The sequence below is a fragment of the Dendropsophus ebraccatus genome, chromosome 7, assembly GCF_027789765.1.
Source record: "Dendropsophus ebraccatus isolate aDenEbr1 chromosome 7, aDenEbr1.pat, whole genome shotgun sequence".
NCBI lineage: Eukaryota > Metazoa > Chordata > Amphibia > Anura > Hylidae > Dendropsophus > Dendropsophus ebraccatus.
The window spans coordinates 2924488-2942293 of record NC_091460.1 but is presented as its reverse complement, the minus strand read 5'-3'; the positions used below and the strand labels follow the sequence as shown (position 1 = coordinate 2942293).

Below are 17806 nucleotides of genomic sequence, written 5' to 3'. Positions count from 1 at the left end.
CCCTGCTCACAGGAGCTTACACTCTATGGGGAGGAGGAGGAGACACAGGAGGAGTGAGGACCCTGCTCACAGGAGCTTACACTCTATGGGGAGGAGGAGGAGACACAGGAGGAGTGAGGACCCTGCTCACAGGAGCTTACACTCTATGGGGAGGAGGAGGAGACACAGGAGGAGTGAGGACCCTGCTCACAGGAGCTTACACTCTATGGGGAGGAGGAGAAGACACAGGAGGAGTGAGGACCCTGCTTACAGGAGCTTACACTCTATGGGGAGGAGGAGACACAGGAGTGAGGACCCTGCTCACAGGAGCTTACACTCTATGGGGAGGAGGAGGAGGAGACACAGGAGGAGTGAGGACCCTGCTCACAGGAGCTTACACTCTATGGCGAGGAGGAGGAGGGGACACAGGAGGAGTGAGGACCCTGCTTACAGGAGCTTACACTCTATGGGGAGGAGGAGGAGAAGGAGACACAGGAGGAGTGAGGACCCTGCTCACAGGAGCTTACACTCTATGGGGAGGAGGAGGAGACACAGGAGGAGTGAGGACCCTGCTCACAGGAGCTTACACTCTATGGGGAGGAGGAGGAGACACAGGAGGAGTGAGGACCCTGCTCACAGGAGCTTACACTCTATGGGGAGGAGGAGGAGGAGACACAGGAGGAGTGAGGACCCTGCTCACAGGAGCTTACACTCTATGGGGAGGAGAAGGAGGAGACACAGTAGGAGTGAGGACCCTGCTCACAGGAGCTTACACTCTATGGGGAGGAGGAGACACAGGAGGAGTGAGGACCCTGCTCACAGGAGCTTACACTCTATGGGGAGGAGGAGGAGACACAGGAGGAGTGAGGACCCTGCTCACAGGAGCTACACTCTATGGGGAGGAGGAGACACAGGAGGAGTGAGGACCCTGCTCACAGGAGCTTACACTCTATGGGGGAGGAGGAGGAGACACAGGAGGAGTGAGGACCCTGCTCACAGGAGCTTACACTCTATGGGGAGGAGGAGGAGACACAGGAGGAGTGAGGTACCCTGCTCACAGAGAGCTTACACTCTATGGGGAGTGAGGAGGAGGGGAGACACAAAGAGGAGTGAGGGACCCTGCTCACCAGGAGCTACACTCTATGGGAGTAGGAGGAGGAGAACACAGGAAGGAGTGAGGACCCTGCTCACAGGAGCTTACACTCTATGGGGAGGAGGAGGAGGGGAGACACAGGAGGAGTGAGGACCCTGCTCACAGGAGCTTACACTCTATGGGGAGAGGAGGTAGGAGACACAGGAGGAGTGAGGACCCTGCTCACAGGAGCTTACACTCTATGGGGAGGAGGAGGAGGAGACACAGGAGGAGTGAGGACCCTGCTCACAGGAGCTTACACTCTATGGGGAGGAGGAGGAGACACAGGAGGAGTGAGGACCCTGCTCACAGGAGCTTACACTCTATGGGGGAGGAGGAGGAGACACAGGAGGAGTGAGGACCCTGCTCACAGGAGCTTACACTCTATGGGGAGGAGGAGGAGACACAGGAGGAGTGAGGACCCTGCTCACAGGAGCTTACACTCTATGGGGAGGAGGAGGAGACACAGGAGGAGTGAGGACCCTGCTCACAGGAGCTTACACTCTTTGGGGAGGAGGAGGAGACACAGGAGGAGTGAGGACCCTGCTCACAGGAGCTTACACTCTATGGGAGGAGGAGGAGACACAGGAGGAGTGAGGACCCTGCTCACAGGAGCTTACACTCTATGGGGAGGAGGAGGAGACACAGGAGGAGTGAGGACCCTGCTCACAGGAGCTTACACTCTATGGGGAGGAGGAGGAGACACAGGAGGAGTGAGGACCCTGCTCACAGGAGCTTACACTCTATGGGGAGGAGGAGGAGACACAGGAGGAGTGAGGTCCCTGCTCACAGGAGCTTACACTCTATGGGGAGGAGGAGGAGACACAAAAGGAGTGAGGACCCTGCTCACAGGAGCTTACACTCTATGAGGAGGAGGAGGAGGAGGAGACACAGGAGGAGTGAGGACCCTGCTCACAGGAGCTTACACTCTATGAGGAGGAGGAGGAGACACAGGAGGAGTGAGGACCCTGCTCACAGGATCTTACACTCTATGAGGAGGAGGAGGAGGAGGAGGAGGAGGAGGAGACACAGGAGGAGTGAGGACCCTGCTCACAGGAGCTTACACTCTATGGGGAGGAGGAGGAGACACAGGAGGAGTGAGGACCCTGCTCACAGGAGCTTACACTCTATGGGGAGGAGGAGGAGGAGACACAGGAGGAGTGAGGACCCTGCTCACAGGAGCTTACACTCTATGGGGAGGAGGAGGAGGAGACACAGGAGGAGTGAGGACCCTGCTCACAGGAGCTTACACTCTATGGGGAGGAGGAGGAGGAGACACAGGAGGAGTGAGGACCCTGCTCACAGGAGCTTACACTCTATGGGGAGGAGGAGGAGACACAGGAGGAGTGAGGACCCTGCTCACAGGAGCTTACACTCTATGGGGAGGAGGAGGAGACACAGGAGGAGTGAGGACCCTGCTCACAGGAGCTTACACTCTATGGGGAGGAGGAGGAGACACAGGAGGAGTGGGGACCCTGCTCACAGGAGCTTACACTCTATAGGGAGGAGGAGGAGACACAGGAGGAGTGAGGACCCTGCTCACAGGAGCTTACACTCTATGGGGAGGAGGAGACACAGGAGGAGTGAGGACCCTGCTCACAGGAGCTTACACTCTATGGGGAGGAGGAGGAGGAGACGCAGGAGGAGTGAGGACCCTGCTCACAGGAGCTTACACTCTATGGGGAGGAGGAGGAGGAGGAGACACAGGAGGAGTGAGGACCCTGCTCACAGGAGCTTACACTCTATGGGGAGGAGGAGGAGGAGACACAGGAGGAGTGAGGACCCTGCTCACAGGAGCTTACACTCTATGGGGAGGAGGAGGAGACACAGGAGGAGTGAGGACCCTGCTCACAGGAGCTTACACTCTATGGGGAGGAGGAGGAGACACAGGAGGAGTGAGGACCCTGCTCACAGGAGCTTACACTCTATGGGGAGGAGGAGGAGGAGACACAGGAGGAGTGAGGACCCTGCTCACAGGAGCTTACACTCTATGGGAGGAGGAGGAGACACAGGAGGAGTGAGGACCCTGCTCACAGGAGCTTACACTCTATGGGGAGGAGGAGACACAGGAGTGAGGACCCTGCTCACAGGAGCTTACACTCTATGGGGAGGAGGAGGAGGAGACACAGGAGGAGTGAAGACCCTGCTCACAGGAGCTTACACTCTATGGCGAGGAGGAGGAGGAGACACAGGAGGAGTGAGGACCCTGCTCACAGGAGCTTACACTCTATGGGGAGGAGGAGGAGACACAGGAGGAGTGAGGACCCTGCTCACAGGAGCTTACACTCTATGGGGAGGAGGAGGAGACACAGGAGGAGTGAGGACCCTGCTCACAGGAGCTTACACTCTATGGGGAGGAGAAGGAGGAGACACAGTAGGAGTGAGGACCCTGCTCACAGGAGCTTACACTCTATGGGGAGGAGGAGACACAGGAGGAGTGAGGACCCTGCTCACAGGAGCTTACACTCTATGGGGAGGAGGAGGAGACACAGGAGGAGTGAGGACCCTGCTCACAGGAGCTTACACTCTATGGGGGAGGAGGAGGAGACACAGGAGGAGTGAGGACCCTGCTCACAGGAGCTTACACTCTATGGGGAGGAGGAGGAGACACAGGAGGAGTGAGGACCCTGCTCACAGGAGCTTACACTCTATGGGGAGGAGGAGGAGACACAGGAGGAGTGAGGTCCCTGCTCACAGGAGCTTACACTCTATGGGGAGGAGGAGGAGGAGGAGACACAAAAGGAGTGAGGACCCTGCTCACAGGAGCTTACACTCTATGGGGAGGAGGAGGAGGAGACACAGGAAGAGTGAGGACCCTGCTCACAGGATCTTACACTCTATGGGGAGGAGGAGGAGGAGGAGACACAGGAGGAGTGAGGACCCTGCTCACAGGAGCTTACACTCTATGGGGAGGAGGAGGAGGAGACACAGGAGGAGTGAGGACCCTGCTCACAGGAGCTTACACTCTATGGGGAGGAGGAGGAGGAGACACAGGAGGAGTGAGGACCCTGCTCACAGGAGCTTACACTCTATGGGGAGGAGGAGGAGGAGACACAGGAGGAGTGAGGACCCTGCTCACAGGAGCTTACACTCTATGGGGAGGAGGAGGAGGAGACACAGGAGGAGTGAGGACCCTGCTCACAGGAGCTTACACTCTATGGGGAGGAGGAGGAGGAGACACAGGAGGAGTGAGGACCCTGCTCACAGGAGCTTACACTCTATGGGGAGGAGGAGACACAGGAGGAGTGAGGACCCTGCTCACAGGAGCTTACACTCTATGGGGAGGAGGAGGAGACACAGGAGGAGTGAGGACCCTGCTCAACAGGAGCTTACACTCTATGGGGGAGGAGGAGGAGACACAGGAGGAGTGGGGACCCTGCTCACAGGAGCTTACACTCTATAGGGAGGAGGAGGAGACACAGGAGGAGTGAGGACCCTGCTCACAGGAGCTTACACTCTATGGGGAGGAGGAGACACAGGAGGAGTGAGGACCCTGCTCACAGGAGCTTACACTCTATGGGGAGGAAGAGGAGGAGACGCAGGAGGAGTGAGGACCCTGCTCACAGGAGCTTACACTCTATGGGGAGGAGGAGGAGGAGACGCAGGAGGAGTGAGGACCCTGCTCACAGGAGCTTACACTCTATGGGGAGGAGGAGGAGGAGACACAGGAGGAGTGAGGACCCTGCTCACAGGAGCTTACACTCTATGGGGAGGAGGAGGAGACACAGGAGGAGTGAGGACCCTGCTCACAGGAGCTTACACTCTATGGGGAGGAGGAGGAGACACAGGAGGAGTGAGGACCCTGCTCACAGGAGCTTACACTCTATGGGGAGGAGGAGGAGACACAGGAGGAGTGAGGACCCTGCTCACAGGAGCATACACTCTATGGGGAGGAGGAGGAGGACACAGGAGGAGTGAGGACCCTGCTCACAGGAGCTTACACTCTATGGGGAGGAGGAGACACAGGAGGAGTGAGGACCCTGCTCACAGGAGCTTACACTCTATGGGGAGGAGGAGAAGACACAGGAGGAGTGAGGACCCTGCTCACAGGAGCTTACACTCTATGGGGAGGAGGAGGACCCTGCTCACAGGAGCTTACACTTCATGGGGAGGAGGAGGAGGAGACACAGGAGGAGTGAGGACCCTGCTCACAGGAGCTTACACTCTATGGGGAGGAGGAGGAGGAGACACAGGAGGAGTGAGGACCCTGCTCACAGGAGCTTACACTCTATGGGGAGGAGGAGACACAGGAGGAGTGAGGACCCTGCTCACAGGAGCTTACACTCTATGGGGAGGAGGAGGAGGAGGAGACACAGGAGGAGTGAGGACCCTGCTCACAGGAGCTTACACTCTATGGGGAGGAGGAGGAGGAGACACAGGAGGAGTGAGGACCCTGCTCACAGGAGCTTACACTCTATGGGGAGGAGGAGAAGACACAGGAGGAGTGAGGACCCTGCTCACAGGAGCTTACACTCTATGGGGAGGAGGAGACACGGGAGTGAGGACCCTGCTCACAGGAGCTTACACTCTATGGGGAGGAGGAGGAGGAGACACAGGAGGAGTGAGGACCCTGCTCACAGGAGCTTACACTCTATGGGGAGGAGGAGGAGGAGACACAGGAGGAGTGAGGACCCTGCTCACAGGAGCTTACACTCTATGGGGAGGAGGAGGAGACACAGGAGGAGTGAGGACCCTGCTCACAGGAGCTTACACTCTATGGGGAGGAGGAGGAGACACAGGAGGAGTGAGGACCCTGCTCACAGGAGCTTACACTCTATGGGGAGGAGGAGGAGACACAGGAGGAGTGAGGACCCTGCTCACAGGAGCTTACACTCTATGGGGAGGAGGAGACACAGGAGGAGTGAGGACCCTGCTCACAGGAGCTTACACTCTATGGGGAGGAGGAGGAAGAGACACAGGAGGAGTGAGGACCCTGCTCACAGGAGCTTACACTCTATGGGGAGGAGGAGGAGGAGGAGACACAGGAGGAGTGAGGACCCTGCTCACAGGAGCTTACACTCTATGGGGAGGAGGAGGAGACACAGGAGGAGTGAGGACCCTGCTCACAGGAGCTTACACTCTATGGGGAGGAGGAGGAGACACAGGAGGAGTGAGGACCCTGCTCACAGAAGCTTACACTCTATGGGGAGGAGGAGGAGGAGACACAGGAGGAGTGAGGACCCTGCTCACAGGAGCTTACACTCCATGGGGAGGAGGAGGAGGGGACACAGGAGGAGTGAGGACCCTGCTCACAGGAGCTTACACTCTATGGGGAGGAGGAGGAGGAGACACAGGAGGAGTGAGGACCCTGCTCACAGGAGCTTACACTCTATGGGGAGGAGGAGGAGGAGACACAAAAGGAGTGAGGACCCTGTTCACAGGAGCTTACACTCTATGGGGAGGAGGAGAAGACACAGGAGGAGTGAGGACCCTGCTCACAGGAGCTTACACTCTATGGGGAGGAGGAGACACAGGAGTGAGGACCCTGCTCACAGGAGCTTACACTCTATGGGGAGGAGACACAGGAGGAGTGAGGACCCTGCTCACAGGAGCTTACACTCTATGGGGAGGAGGAGGAGGAGGAGACACAGGAGGAGTGAGGACCCTGCTCACAGGTGCTTACACTCTATGGGGAGGAGGAGGAGGAGACACAGGAGGAGTGAGGACCCTGCTCACAGGAGCTTACACTCTATGGGGAGGAGGAGGAGGAGACACAGGAGGAGTGAGGACCCTGCTCACAGGAGCTTACACTCTATGGGGAGGAGGAGGAGACACAGGAGGAGTGAGGACCCTGCTCATGAGGAGCTTACACTCTATGGGGAGGAGGAGGAGGAGACACAGGAGGAGTGAGGACCCTGCTCACAGGAGCTTACACTCTATGGGGAGGAGGAGGAGACAAAGGAGGAGTGAGGACCCTGCTCACAGGAGCTTACACTCTATGGGGAGGAGGAGACACAGGAGGAGTGAGGACCCTGCTCACAGGAGCTTACACTCTATGGGGAGGAGGAGGAAGAGACACAGGAGGAGTGAGGACCCTGCTCACAGGAGCTTACACTCTATGGGGAGGAGGAGGAGGAGGAGACACAGGAGGAGTGAGGACCCTGCTCACAGGAGCTTACACTCTATGGGGAGGAGGAGGAGACACAGGAGGAGTGAGGACCCTGCTCACAGGAGCTTACACTCTATGGGGAGGAGGAGGAGACACAGGAGGAGTGAGGACCCTGCTCACAGGAGCTTACACTCTATGGGGAGGAGGAGGAGGAGACGCAGGAGGAGTGAGGACCCTGCTCACAGGAGCTTACACTCTATGGGGAGGAGGAGGAGGAGACACAGGAGGAGTGAGGACCCTGCTCACAGGAGCTTACACTCTATGGGGAGGAGGAGGAGGAGACACAGGAGGAGTGAGGACCCTGCTCACAGGAGCTTACACTCTATGGGGAGGAGGAGGAGACACAGGAGGAGTGAGGACCCTGCTCACAGGAGCTTACACTCTATGGGGAGGAGGAGGAGACACAGGAGGAGTGAGGACCCTGCTCACAGGAGCTTACACTCTATGGGGAGGAGGAGGAGACAAAGGAGGAGTGAGGACCCTGCTCACAGGAGCTTACACTCTATGGGGAGGAGGAGGAGGAGACACAGGAGGAGTGAGGACCCTGCTCACAGGAGCTTACACTCTATGGGGAGGAGGAGGAGACACAGGAGGAGTGAGGACCCTGCTCACAGGAGCTTACACTCTATGGGGAGGAGGAGGAGACACAGGAGGAGTGAGGACCCTGCTCACAGGAGCTTACACTCTATGGGGAGGAGGAGGAGACACAGGAGGAGTGAGGACCCTGCTCACAGGAGCTTACACTCTATGGGGAGGAGGAGGAGGAGACACAGGAGGAGTGAGGACCCTGCTCACAGGAGCTTACACTCTATGGGGAGGAGGAGGAGGAGACACAGGAGGAGTGAGGACCCTGCTCACAGGAGCTTACACTCTATGGGGAGGAGGAGGAGGAGACACAGGAGGAGTGAGGACCCTGCTCACAGGAGCTTACACTCTATGGGGAGGAGGAGGAGGAGACACAGGAGGAGTGAGGACCCTGCTCACAGGAGCTTACACTCTATGGGGAGGAGGAGGAGACACAGGAGGAGTGAGGACCCTGCTCACAGGAGCTTACACTCTATGGGGAGGAGGAGGAGGAGACACAGGAGGAGTGAGGACCCTGCTCACAGGAGCTTACACTCTATGGGGAGGAGGAGTGAGAAAACAGAGCCCTGCCCACTCCTGTCACATGATCACAGGTCCTTCACCACAATCTCTTCTATCCTGCACTGCTGAGCTCCGCCCCCACATGTACTGGTCACATGATTGTGACATCATCACAGGTCCTACCCCTCCAGCATCTACTAGATACAGAGCAGCTATTACTTGTCAGGATGTGGCCGTCTATTTCTCCATGGAGGAGTGGGAGTATGTAGAAGGACACAAGGATCTGTACCGGGGGGAGCAGCCGCTCATGATGGAGGATCAACCGCCCGGCCTCACAGCACAAGGTAAGAGGAGACCTTCCTGATTCTAGAGAGCCGGGGGAGGGGCCCCTACATCCTCTTTCTCCCCCCATCCTCCTCCCCCCATTCTCCTCCTCCTCCTCCTCCTGATGACATGTAGCAGTGTATAATGGATTGTCTCCCTGTGTGTTCCCTACAGATGGAGGCAGTGACAGGAATCCACCAGAGAGGTGTCCCCGTCCTCTGTATTCCCAGGACTGTCCAGAGGGAAATGTCCCAGCAGACAATCAGCAGGTAGATGAACCCAAATGTGATTGAACCCAAATGTCGCCCGGTTCTCTCTGCCTCCCAATATTTTGGTCTTATAAATGACCCAGCATAGTTATGTAGTTATATAACTACGGCAATTATTCAGCATTCAGTACAATATGCAAACAGGCAGCGGCAAGATACCTAGATTCACTGACATTAACAAACAAGTGATGGTGTCTCTGCGGTCTGATCTGCCTGGAGGCATCCACCATTCTTTTCCATGCACTTACAAGGCTTTTCTCCCACTAAGCAGAATCCTGCTCCGCACTGATGAAGGGCAAATACCCCAAAACAGCTGTGTGTGGATGGATACCTTGTTGGAGTATTTCCCACATCCTGTCATAGCTGACTGTGACTTGTTGGAAGGTGGTTTCCCTGACTGAAGACCCCGCCCCCCCCTTCCCCTTAGCTTGGTTGTTCCTTCCCAGTAGGAGGTCTGCCTACTTTACTGACATTGAATTTTTAATATTGTTCTATGGGTTCCTAGATTCACTCACGTTAATAAACATGTGACGGTGTCTCTGCGGTGTTCTGGTTGGTCCTTCTGAGACGAGAGCCTTTTGTCACCCTCCTTGTATTCGTGGGTAAGAGACATACTGAGCGATGTGCCAAATATTCTCTACATGAAAGAGTTCTCAGCCTTTTACCAACAGCTTAGTTTTTTTTCATCTAGACTGAACGATCTCTCATCTCTTACACAGCAAACAGAGATGGACTCTATGGTAAATACCCCACCAGCGAACCCAACCTTGTCTTACATATATAAAAAACCCAAGCATAGAACATCTGATTCCCTAAGGTCAAACCTGTTCACCAAATGGACCGCCATATTTGAGGGCAATGACTTAAACAAGAAGTTCCTCAAGGGTTGGGTCATTCTCCGCCATAAAGCCATTTATAGCTTCAATATCCCGCCTCGTAATAGACTACTGACCTGTCATAACTAACATCGACCACCTACAGACCTGACTGTCAGGATCTGGGCATGCCCTGCTACATTTCTGCTCCCAGCTGGTGGCCCTGGTGGATCCAGATTCCACATTTTCCCTGTCGCTCCACTCCCACTGGAGGTTTCCATGTCACTCCACACCCACTGGAGGTTTCCATGTCACTCCACACCCACTGGAGGTTTCCATGCCGCCCCACACCCACGGGAGGTTTCCATGCCGCTCCACACCCGCTGGAGGTTTCCATGTCACTCCACACCCACTGGAGGTTTCCATGCCGCTCCACACCCACTGGAGGTTTCCATGTCACTCCACACCCACTGGAGGTTTCCATGCCGCTCCACACCCGCTGGAGGTTTCCATGTCACTCCACACCCACTGGAGGTTTCCATGTCCCCCACACCCACTGGAGGTTTCCATGCCACCCCACACCCACTGAAGGTTTCCATGCCGCTCCACACCCACTGAAGGTTTCCATGCCGCTCCACACCCACTGGAGGTTTCCATGTCACTCCACACCCACTGGAGGTTTCCATGCCGCCCCACACCCACGGGAGGTTTCCATGCCGCTCCACACCTGCTGGAGGTTTCCATGCCACCCCACACCCACTGGAGGTTTCCATGTCACTCCACACCCACTGGAGGTTTCCATGCCACCCCACACCCACTGAAGGTTTCCATGCCGCTCCACACCCACTGGAGGTTTCCATGCCGCTCCACACCCACTGGAGGTTTCCATGCCGCCCCACACCCACTGGAGGTTTCCATGCCGCCCCACACCCACTGGAGGTTTCCATGCCGCTCCACACCCACTGGAGGTTTCCATGCCGCTCCACACCCGCTGGAGGTTCTTCCCCTGGTGCGTCTTTCTTCTTGTAGACAATGGGTCTACTAGACGAAGTGATTTTTTTTGATGATAAACGAACAACCTGAAATCGTTTACCCATTTACATGGAACAATATTCGTTACCTGCGATTGTTCTTGCGGTCGCCCTATCCTCGCTGATCGTTCGTTTCAGAGCTGTTCCAACTACAGAACCTATAGGAACGATCAAATGTTGTGTTTTAACAACGAATGATCTGCGAATAATTAACAATGATTTGAGGTCCAGGTCTAAACAAGCACTCAACGATTTCTCCTTAGTCGTTTAATCGTTGCCAGAAATTATATTTTTATCGTTTAAATTCAAACGATTTTTTGACCGATGAGGCCCAAATTATGCATCTTGTTGAAATGGCTACGACCTGTCCTCCCATCGATGACGAAGGTTCTTCTCCTGATGAAACATTGTCTGTATCTAGAAAGGCTTTAATGTGGAAGAACAAAAGAGGCCGGTGCTTCAAACTTCCTCTAATAGTGAAGGCTTTTGGAGTGAATTTTTTTTTTTTTTTTGACTCCTCAAGAAATTGCCGCCTTAATGTCCCCATCACATACGTTACCTGGTATTTGGCCTCAGACCTGGCCGGACTTCTGGGGCATCTGATTATTCCTGGTAGAGAGATGCTAAGCTATAGAGACACCCTGCACCCGTGCCGCGCAGAGGTTATGGGAAGATGATTCGGGGATCACTTTGGGATTATTGGGCTCCTTTTGTTGTACTTTGTTATTTCTTCCCAATCAGATATATATTTATATATATTCCGTTTTCTTTGTATATTCAATGGATTAAGCCAAATCTCATTGTATATTTTCTTGTCTGTTTAGGATGAACAAATTATTAAGGTTGAAATTAAAGAAGAAGCAGAAGAGGAGACAAATTTTGGGGCCGATCAGCAGTGTAAGGAGGGGAAGATGGGCATTGCTTGTAAAATATAAACCTGTTTTACTGGTCCCCTAGATTCTCCCATCCTCCTCCCATCCTCCTCCTCCTCCCATCCTCCTCCTCCTCCCATCCTCCTCCTCCCACCCTCCTCCTCAGCACCTCCTCTTCCTCCCATCCTCCTCCTCCTCCTCCCATCCTTCTCCTCCCATCCTCCTCCTATCCTCCTCCTCAGCACCTCCTCTTCCTCCCATCCTCCTCCTCCCCCCATCCTCCTCCTCCTCCTATCCTCCTCCTCAGCACCTCCTGTTCCTCCCATCCTCCCCCCCCCATCCTCCTCCTCCCCCCCTCCTCCTCCTCCCCCCCATCCTCCTCCTCCCCTTCCCATCCTCCTCCTCCCCCCATCCTCCTCCTCCTGATGACATGTAGCAGTGTATAATGGATTGGCTCCCTGTGTCTTCCCTACAGATGGAGGCAGTGACAGGAATCCACCAGAGAGGTGTCCCCGTCCTCTGTATTCCCAGGACTGTCCAGAGGGAAATGTCCCAGCAGACAATCAGCAGGTAGATGAGGCTGATGCTATAGCACTATATCTCTATAGCGCCCCCCGGTGCTGGTGGTTGTTGCTCCTGCACTCATAGATGTGATGAGGCTGATAGATACATGTTGCTGGTTTCTTATGTTGATGTGTTAGATTTTCCCTCCTGTCTGCTGGATTGTACTGAATTGTTCTATATGTCCCATCAGGGGGGAGATCAGGTGACTAATATTAAAGTGGAGGAGGATGAAGCAGAAGAAGAGAGGATGAGGGGCGATCCCCGGTGTATGAGTGAGGTGAAGGAGGAGGAGACGCCGGGAGCTGCTATACCAGGTATGGGAGGATGGAGTTACACAAGGTTATTAAAGGGGTCCTCCTGCAAAAATCTTTTTCTTTCAAATTAACTGGTATTAGAAAGTTCTTTAGATTTGTGATTTAATTATCAGCTGCTGCATGTCCTGCAGGAAGTAGTGTATTCCCTCCAGTCTGACACAGTGCTCTCTGCTGCCACCTCTGTCCATGTCAGAAACTGTCCAGAGCAGGAGAGGTTGTCTATGGGGTTTTGCTGCTGCTCTGGACAATGGGGGAACACAGGGCAGCTGCCCAGGTGGGATCTTATAGTATTATTGGTTCTCTCCAGGCTTCACAGCCTTGTGGGCAGAGTATGTATATGTGTGAATGTTGTACATTTCTTTACCATTTGGTTTGGGAAAATTTATATATATGTGTGTCTGTGTATATATATATAATTTTTTATTTAATCCTAACAGAAAATCCCAGTAACTCCATGTTATCCCTGAATTATAAAGAAGAAGCTGTCGGTGCGGAGCAGCACTCCTCAGGAGAAGCCCTCCTCCCCCTTACTGTACATCCAGGACGTCACACTACAGATCTATCATATAATCCTCCTGACCATGAGGAACCTTCTCCTGATCGCTCACACACCGCCACCACAGGGACCGGTCACAGAGGAGGGGAGAAAAGGTTTCAATGTGATGAATGTGGAAAACAGTTTACTAAAAGATCAGGTCTTGTTACTCACAGAAGAGTTCACACAGGGGAGAAGCCATATTCATGTTCTGAATGTGGAAAATGCTTTACAGAAAAATCGACTCTTGTTACCCATGAGAGAATTCACACAGGAGAGAAGCCGTATTCATGTTCAGAATGTGGTAAATACTTTACACAAAGATCCAATCTTAATCAGCATGAGAGACGTCACACAGGAGAGAAGCCGTATTCATGTTCAGAATGTGGGAAACACTTTATGCAGAAATCACACCTTGTTACACATGAAAGAATTCACACGGGAGAAAAACCATATTCGTGTTCCGAATGTGGGAAAGGTTTTCCAATGAAATCACATCTTGTTCGACATGAGAGACTTCACACAGGAGAGAAGCCCTATTCATGTTCAGAATGTGGAAAATGTTTTACTAATAAACCAAATCTTGTTGTGCACGAGAGAACTCACACTGGAGAGAAACCATACACATGTTCAGAATGTGGGAAATGTTTTATAAGCCAATCAAATCTTGTTATACATGAGAGAAGTCACACAGGAGAGAAGCCGTATTCTTGTTTAGAATGTGGGAAGTGGTTTACACATAAGTCCCATCTCCATGCACACCAAAAAAGTCACATAGGAGAAAAGCCATATTCTTGTATACAATGTGGGAAATGTTATACAAAAAAAGCCCATCTTGATGAACATGAAAGAATTCACACAGGCGAAAAGCCATATTCGTGCTCAGAATGTGGGAAATGTTTTACATATAGATCAACTCTTGTTACACATGAAAAACTTCACACAGGGGAGAAGCCATATTCATGTTCAGAATGTGGAAAATGTTTTGCAATGAAATCACATCTTGTTAAACATGCAAGAATTCACACTGGAGAGAAGCCGTTTTCATGTTCAGAATGTGGAAAGTGTTTTACCCATAAATCAAGTCTTGTTGCACATGAGATATCTCACACAGGAGATAAACCATATTCATGTTCAGAATGTGGGAAATGTTTTAAAAGTCAACCAAGTCTTGTTCTACATGAAAGAAGTCACAAGGGAGAGAAACCATATTCATGTTCAGATTGTGGGAAGTGTTTTATATACAAGTTACACCTTCATACACACGAGAGAAGTCATAGAGAAGAAAAACCATATTCTTGTTCAATATGTGGGAAATGTTTTTCAAATAAATCAAGTCTTGTTGTGCATGAGAGACTTCACACAGGGGAGAAGCCGTATTCATGTTCAGAGTGTGGGAAATGTTTTACACACAAATCAAATCTTATCGTACACAAGAGACTTCACACAAGAGAGAAGCCCTATTCTTGTTCAGAATGCGGGAAATGTTTTACACAAAAAACCCATCTTGATCGTCATCAGAAAAGTCACACAGGAGAGCCGCTATTTTGATTCTTACTTTTCTGAATATGTTTTACAAGAAAATGAAATGTTGGATATATAATTCCAGGAATCTACTAAGTGAGCGGCGTGGAATGTCCTGGATCTCCAGCAAATAAAGTGTCTTCTGACTCTCTGAGGGAATGTTCACACTTATTGTATATGTTACACAGCAACAAGTCGGTGGTGTATATAGAGTTAGTGTGAACTTACCCTTAGTCACAATCACGTTATGTGTAAATCCATTGTCTATGTCTATGAGCGTCTTTTGGACGTTTTTTCTTAAGGATGTAAATAAACTAATAGCACATGCACTGCTGCAGTGTCTGTGGCTGTAATGCTTAATAATGAGGAGCTTCATCTCTCCGCACCTGATGTCAGGACTATGCTGTCACCTATATACTGCCCAGCAAGCAGCTGTATACCTCCACAACCGATATCATCACCTGGCCGGCGACTGCTGCCCCCTCACACATCTTCTTCCTCAAGCAGGCACAGTGACGTGATATTACTGCGTCTGGAGGAAGAGGATGTGTGCGGGGGCGGCAGCGGCCTGCTTGCTCCTCGCAGGCTGGAGGAGAAGAGGAGACAGGCATCCGATCTATGTATTAAGGTGAGTATAAGGTTGTTTTTTTGTGTGTGTGTGTTTGGTAATTGGGGGGGCAGGGGGGGTTAGAGCACAGGGGGAGATTATTACTATTATTGCTATGGGACAGACCACGGGGGGGGGGTATTAATATGAGGACAGCATGGGGGTGATTTTTACTATGGGGAGCACAGCAGGGGGGGCTTATTACTGGGGGGGGGGTCACAGGGGGGATTATTACTGTGGGGACAGAGCACGGGGGGATTATTACTGGGGTGACAGAGCACAGGGGGGATTATTACTGTGGGGACAGAGCACAGGGGGGATTATTACTGGGGGGAGCAGAGCAGGGAGGGGATTATTACTGGGGGGGCGGGCACAGGGGCGATTATTACTGGGGGGGCACAGGGGGGATTATTACTGTGGGGACAGAGCACAGGGGGGATTATTACTATGGGGAGCAGAGCAGGGAGGGGATTATTACTGGGGGGGGCGGGCACAGGGGCGATTATTACTGGGGGGGCACAGGGGGGATTATTACTGTGGGGACAGAGCACAGGGGGGATTATTACTGTGGGGACAGAGCACAGGGGGATTATTACTGGGGGGGCGGGCACAGGGGCGATTATTACTGGGGGGGCACAGGGGGGATTATTACTGTGGGGACAGAGCACAGGGGGGATTATTACTATGGGGAGCAGAGCAGGGAGGGGATTATTACTGGGGGGGCGGGCACAGGGGCGATTATTACTGGGGGGGCACAGGGGGGATTATTACTGTGGGGACAGAGCACAGGGGGGATTATTACTGTGGGGACAGAGCACAGGGGGATTATTACTGTTGGGACAGAGCACGGGGGATTATTACTGTTGGGACAGAGCACAGGGTGGATTATTACTGGGGGGGGCGAGCACGGGGGGATTATTACTGTGGGGACAGAGCACAGGGGGGATTATTACTGGGGGGGCACAGGGGGGATTATGACTGGGGGGGGCACAGGGGGGATTATTACTGTGGGGACAGAGCACAGGGGGGATTATTACTGTGTGGACAGAGCACAGGGGGGATTATTACTGTGGGGACAGAGCACAGGGGGGATTATTACTGGGGGGGGGCACAGGGGGGATTATTACTGCGGGGACAGAGCACAGGGGGGATTATTACTGTGGGGACAGAGCACAGGGGGGATTATTACTGGGGGGGGCACAGGGGGGATTATTACTGTGTGAACAGAGCACAGGGGGGATTATTACTGTGTGGACAGAGCACAGGGGGGATTATTACTGTGTGGACAGAGCACAGGGGGGATTATTACTGTGGGGACAGAGCACAGGGGGGATTATTACTGGGGGGGCGAGCACAGGGGGGATTATTACTGTGGGGACAGAGCACAGGGGGGATTATTACTGGGGGGGACAGAGCACAGGGGGATCATTACTGTGGGGACAGAGAACAGGGGGGATTATTACTGGGGGGACAGAGCACGGGGGATTATTACTGGGGGGACAGAGCACGGGGGATTATTACTGTAGGGATAGAGCACAGGGGGGATTATTACTGTGGGGACAGAGCACAGGGGGGATTATTACTGGGGGGGGGCAAGCACAGGGGGGGATTATTACTGGGGGGGGCAAGCACAGGGGGGGATTATTACTGTGTGGACAGAGCATAGGGGGGATTATTACTGTGGGGAAAGAGCACAGGGGGGATTATTAGTGTGTGGACAGAGCACAGGGGGGATTATTACTGTGGGGACAGAGCACAGGGGGGATTATTACTGTGGGGACAGAGCACAGGGGGGATTATTACTGTGTGGACAGAGCATAGGGGGGATTATTACTGGGGGGGCACAGGGGGGATTATTACTGTGGGGACAGAGCACAGGGGGGATTATTACTGTGGGGACAGAGCACAGGGGGGATTATTACTGTGGGGACAGAGCACAGGGGGGATTATTACTGTGTGGACAGAGCACAGGGGGGATTATTACTGTGGGGACAGAGCACGGGGGGATTATTACTGTGGGCACAGAGCACAGGGGGGAGTATTACTGTGGGGACAGCACAGGGGGCATTATTACTATATGGAGGCACAGCAGGGAACATTATTACTATATGGAGGAAAAGCAGGTAGCAGAGGATGCTACATACAGGGGGCAACCCACATAGCTACTGACTTTACTGCACATGACACAAAAAAGTAGAAGTTGTAAAAGTGCAGAGCCTAAAATGTCTGGCAGGTTCAGAAGAGATGAATTGTAGCTGCAAGAAATCATCATGGTGGTCTGGGCCAGATGGAGAGGAAAAGGGAAAGTGACACCTCAGAAGAAGACAGGCAGGCAGGACAGTCAGGCAGGACAGTGCTGTCACCTATATACTGCCCAGCTGTATATCTCCACACCCGATGTCAGGCAGGACAGCGCTGTCACCTATATACTGCCCAGCTGTATATCTTCACACCCGATGTCAGGCAGGACAGTGCTGTCACCTATATACTACCCAGCTGTATATCTCCACACCCGATGTCAGGGAGGACAATGCTGTCACCTATATACTGCCCAGCTGTATATCTCCACACCCGATGTCAGGCAGGACAGTGCTGTCACCTATATATACTGCCCAGCTGTATATCTCCACACCCGATGTCAGGCA

At 53.2% G+C, this 17806-nt stretch overlaps 2 protein-coding genes and 1 pseudogene across 3 annotated transcripts in view; 2 read left to right on the top strand and 1 right to left on the bottom strand.

Moving 5' to 3' along the window:
* The window catches only part of LOC138797152 (zinc finger protein 84-like), an 863099-nt gene that overhangs the window by 78614 nt on the left and 766679 nt on the right, over nt 1–17806 (top strand). The gene's annotated exons all lie outside the window — the stretch shown is intronic.
* The window catches only part of LOC138797148 (zinc finger protein 665-like), a 128557-nt pseudogene that overhangs the window by 23446 nt on the left and 87305 nt on the right, over nt 1–17806 (bottom strand).
* On the top strand, nt 8505–14867 carry LOC138797154 (zinc finger protein 84-like). Of its 2 annotated transcripts, none has more exons than XM_069976975.1 (2): nt 8505–8650; nt 12933–14867. In XM_069976975.1, exons 1-2 carry the CDS (start codon nt 8554–8556, stop codon nt 14579–14581), a joined length of 1746 nt encoding a protein of 581 aa, XP_069833076.1. In that variant the 5' UTR covers nt 8505–8553; the 3' UTR covers nt 14582–14867. The 2 variants fall into 2 exon arrangements, with proteins under 2 accessions (XP_069833076.1, XP_069833075.1); XM_069976974.1 differs by lacking the exon at nt 8505–8650 and adding an exon at nt 12360–12495.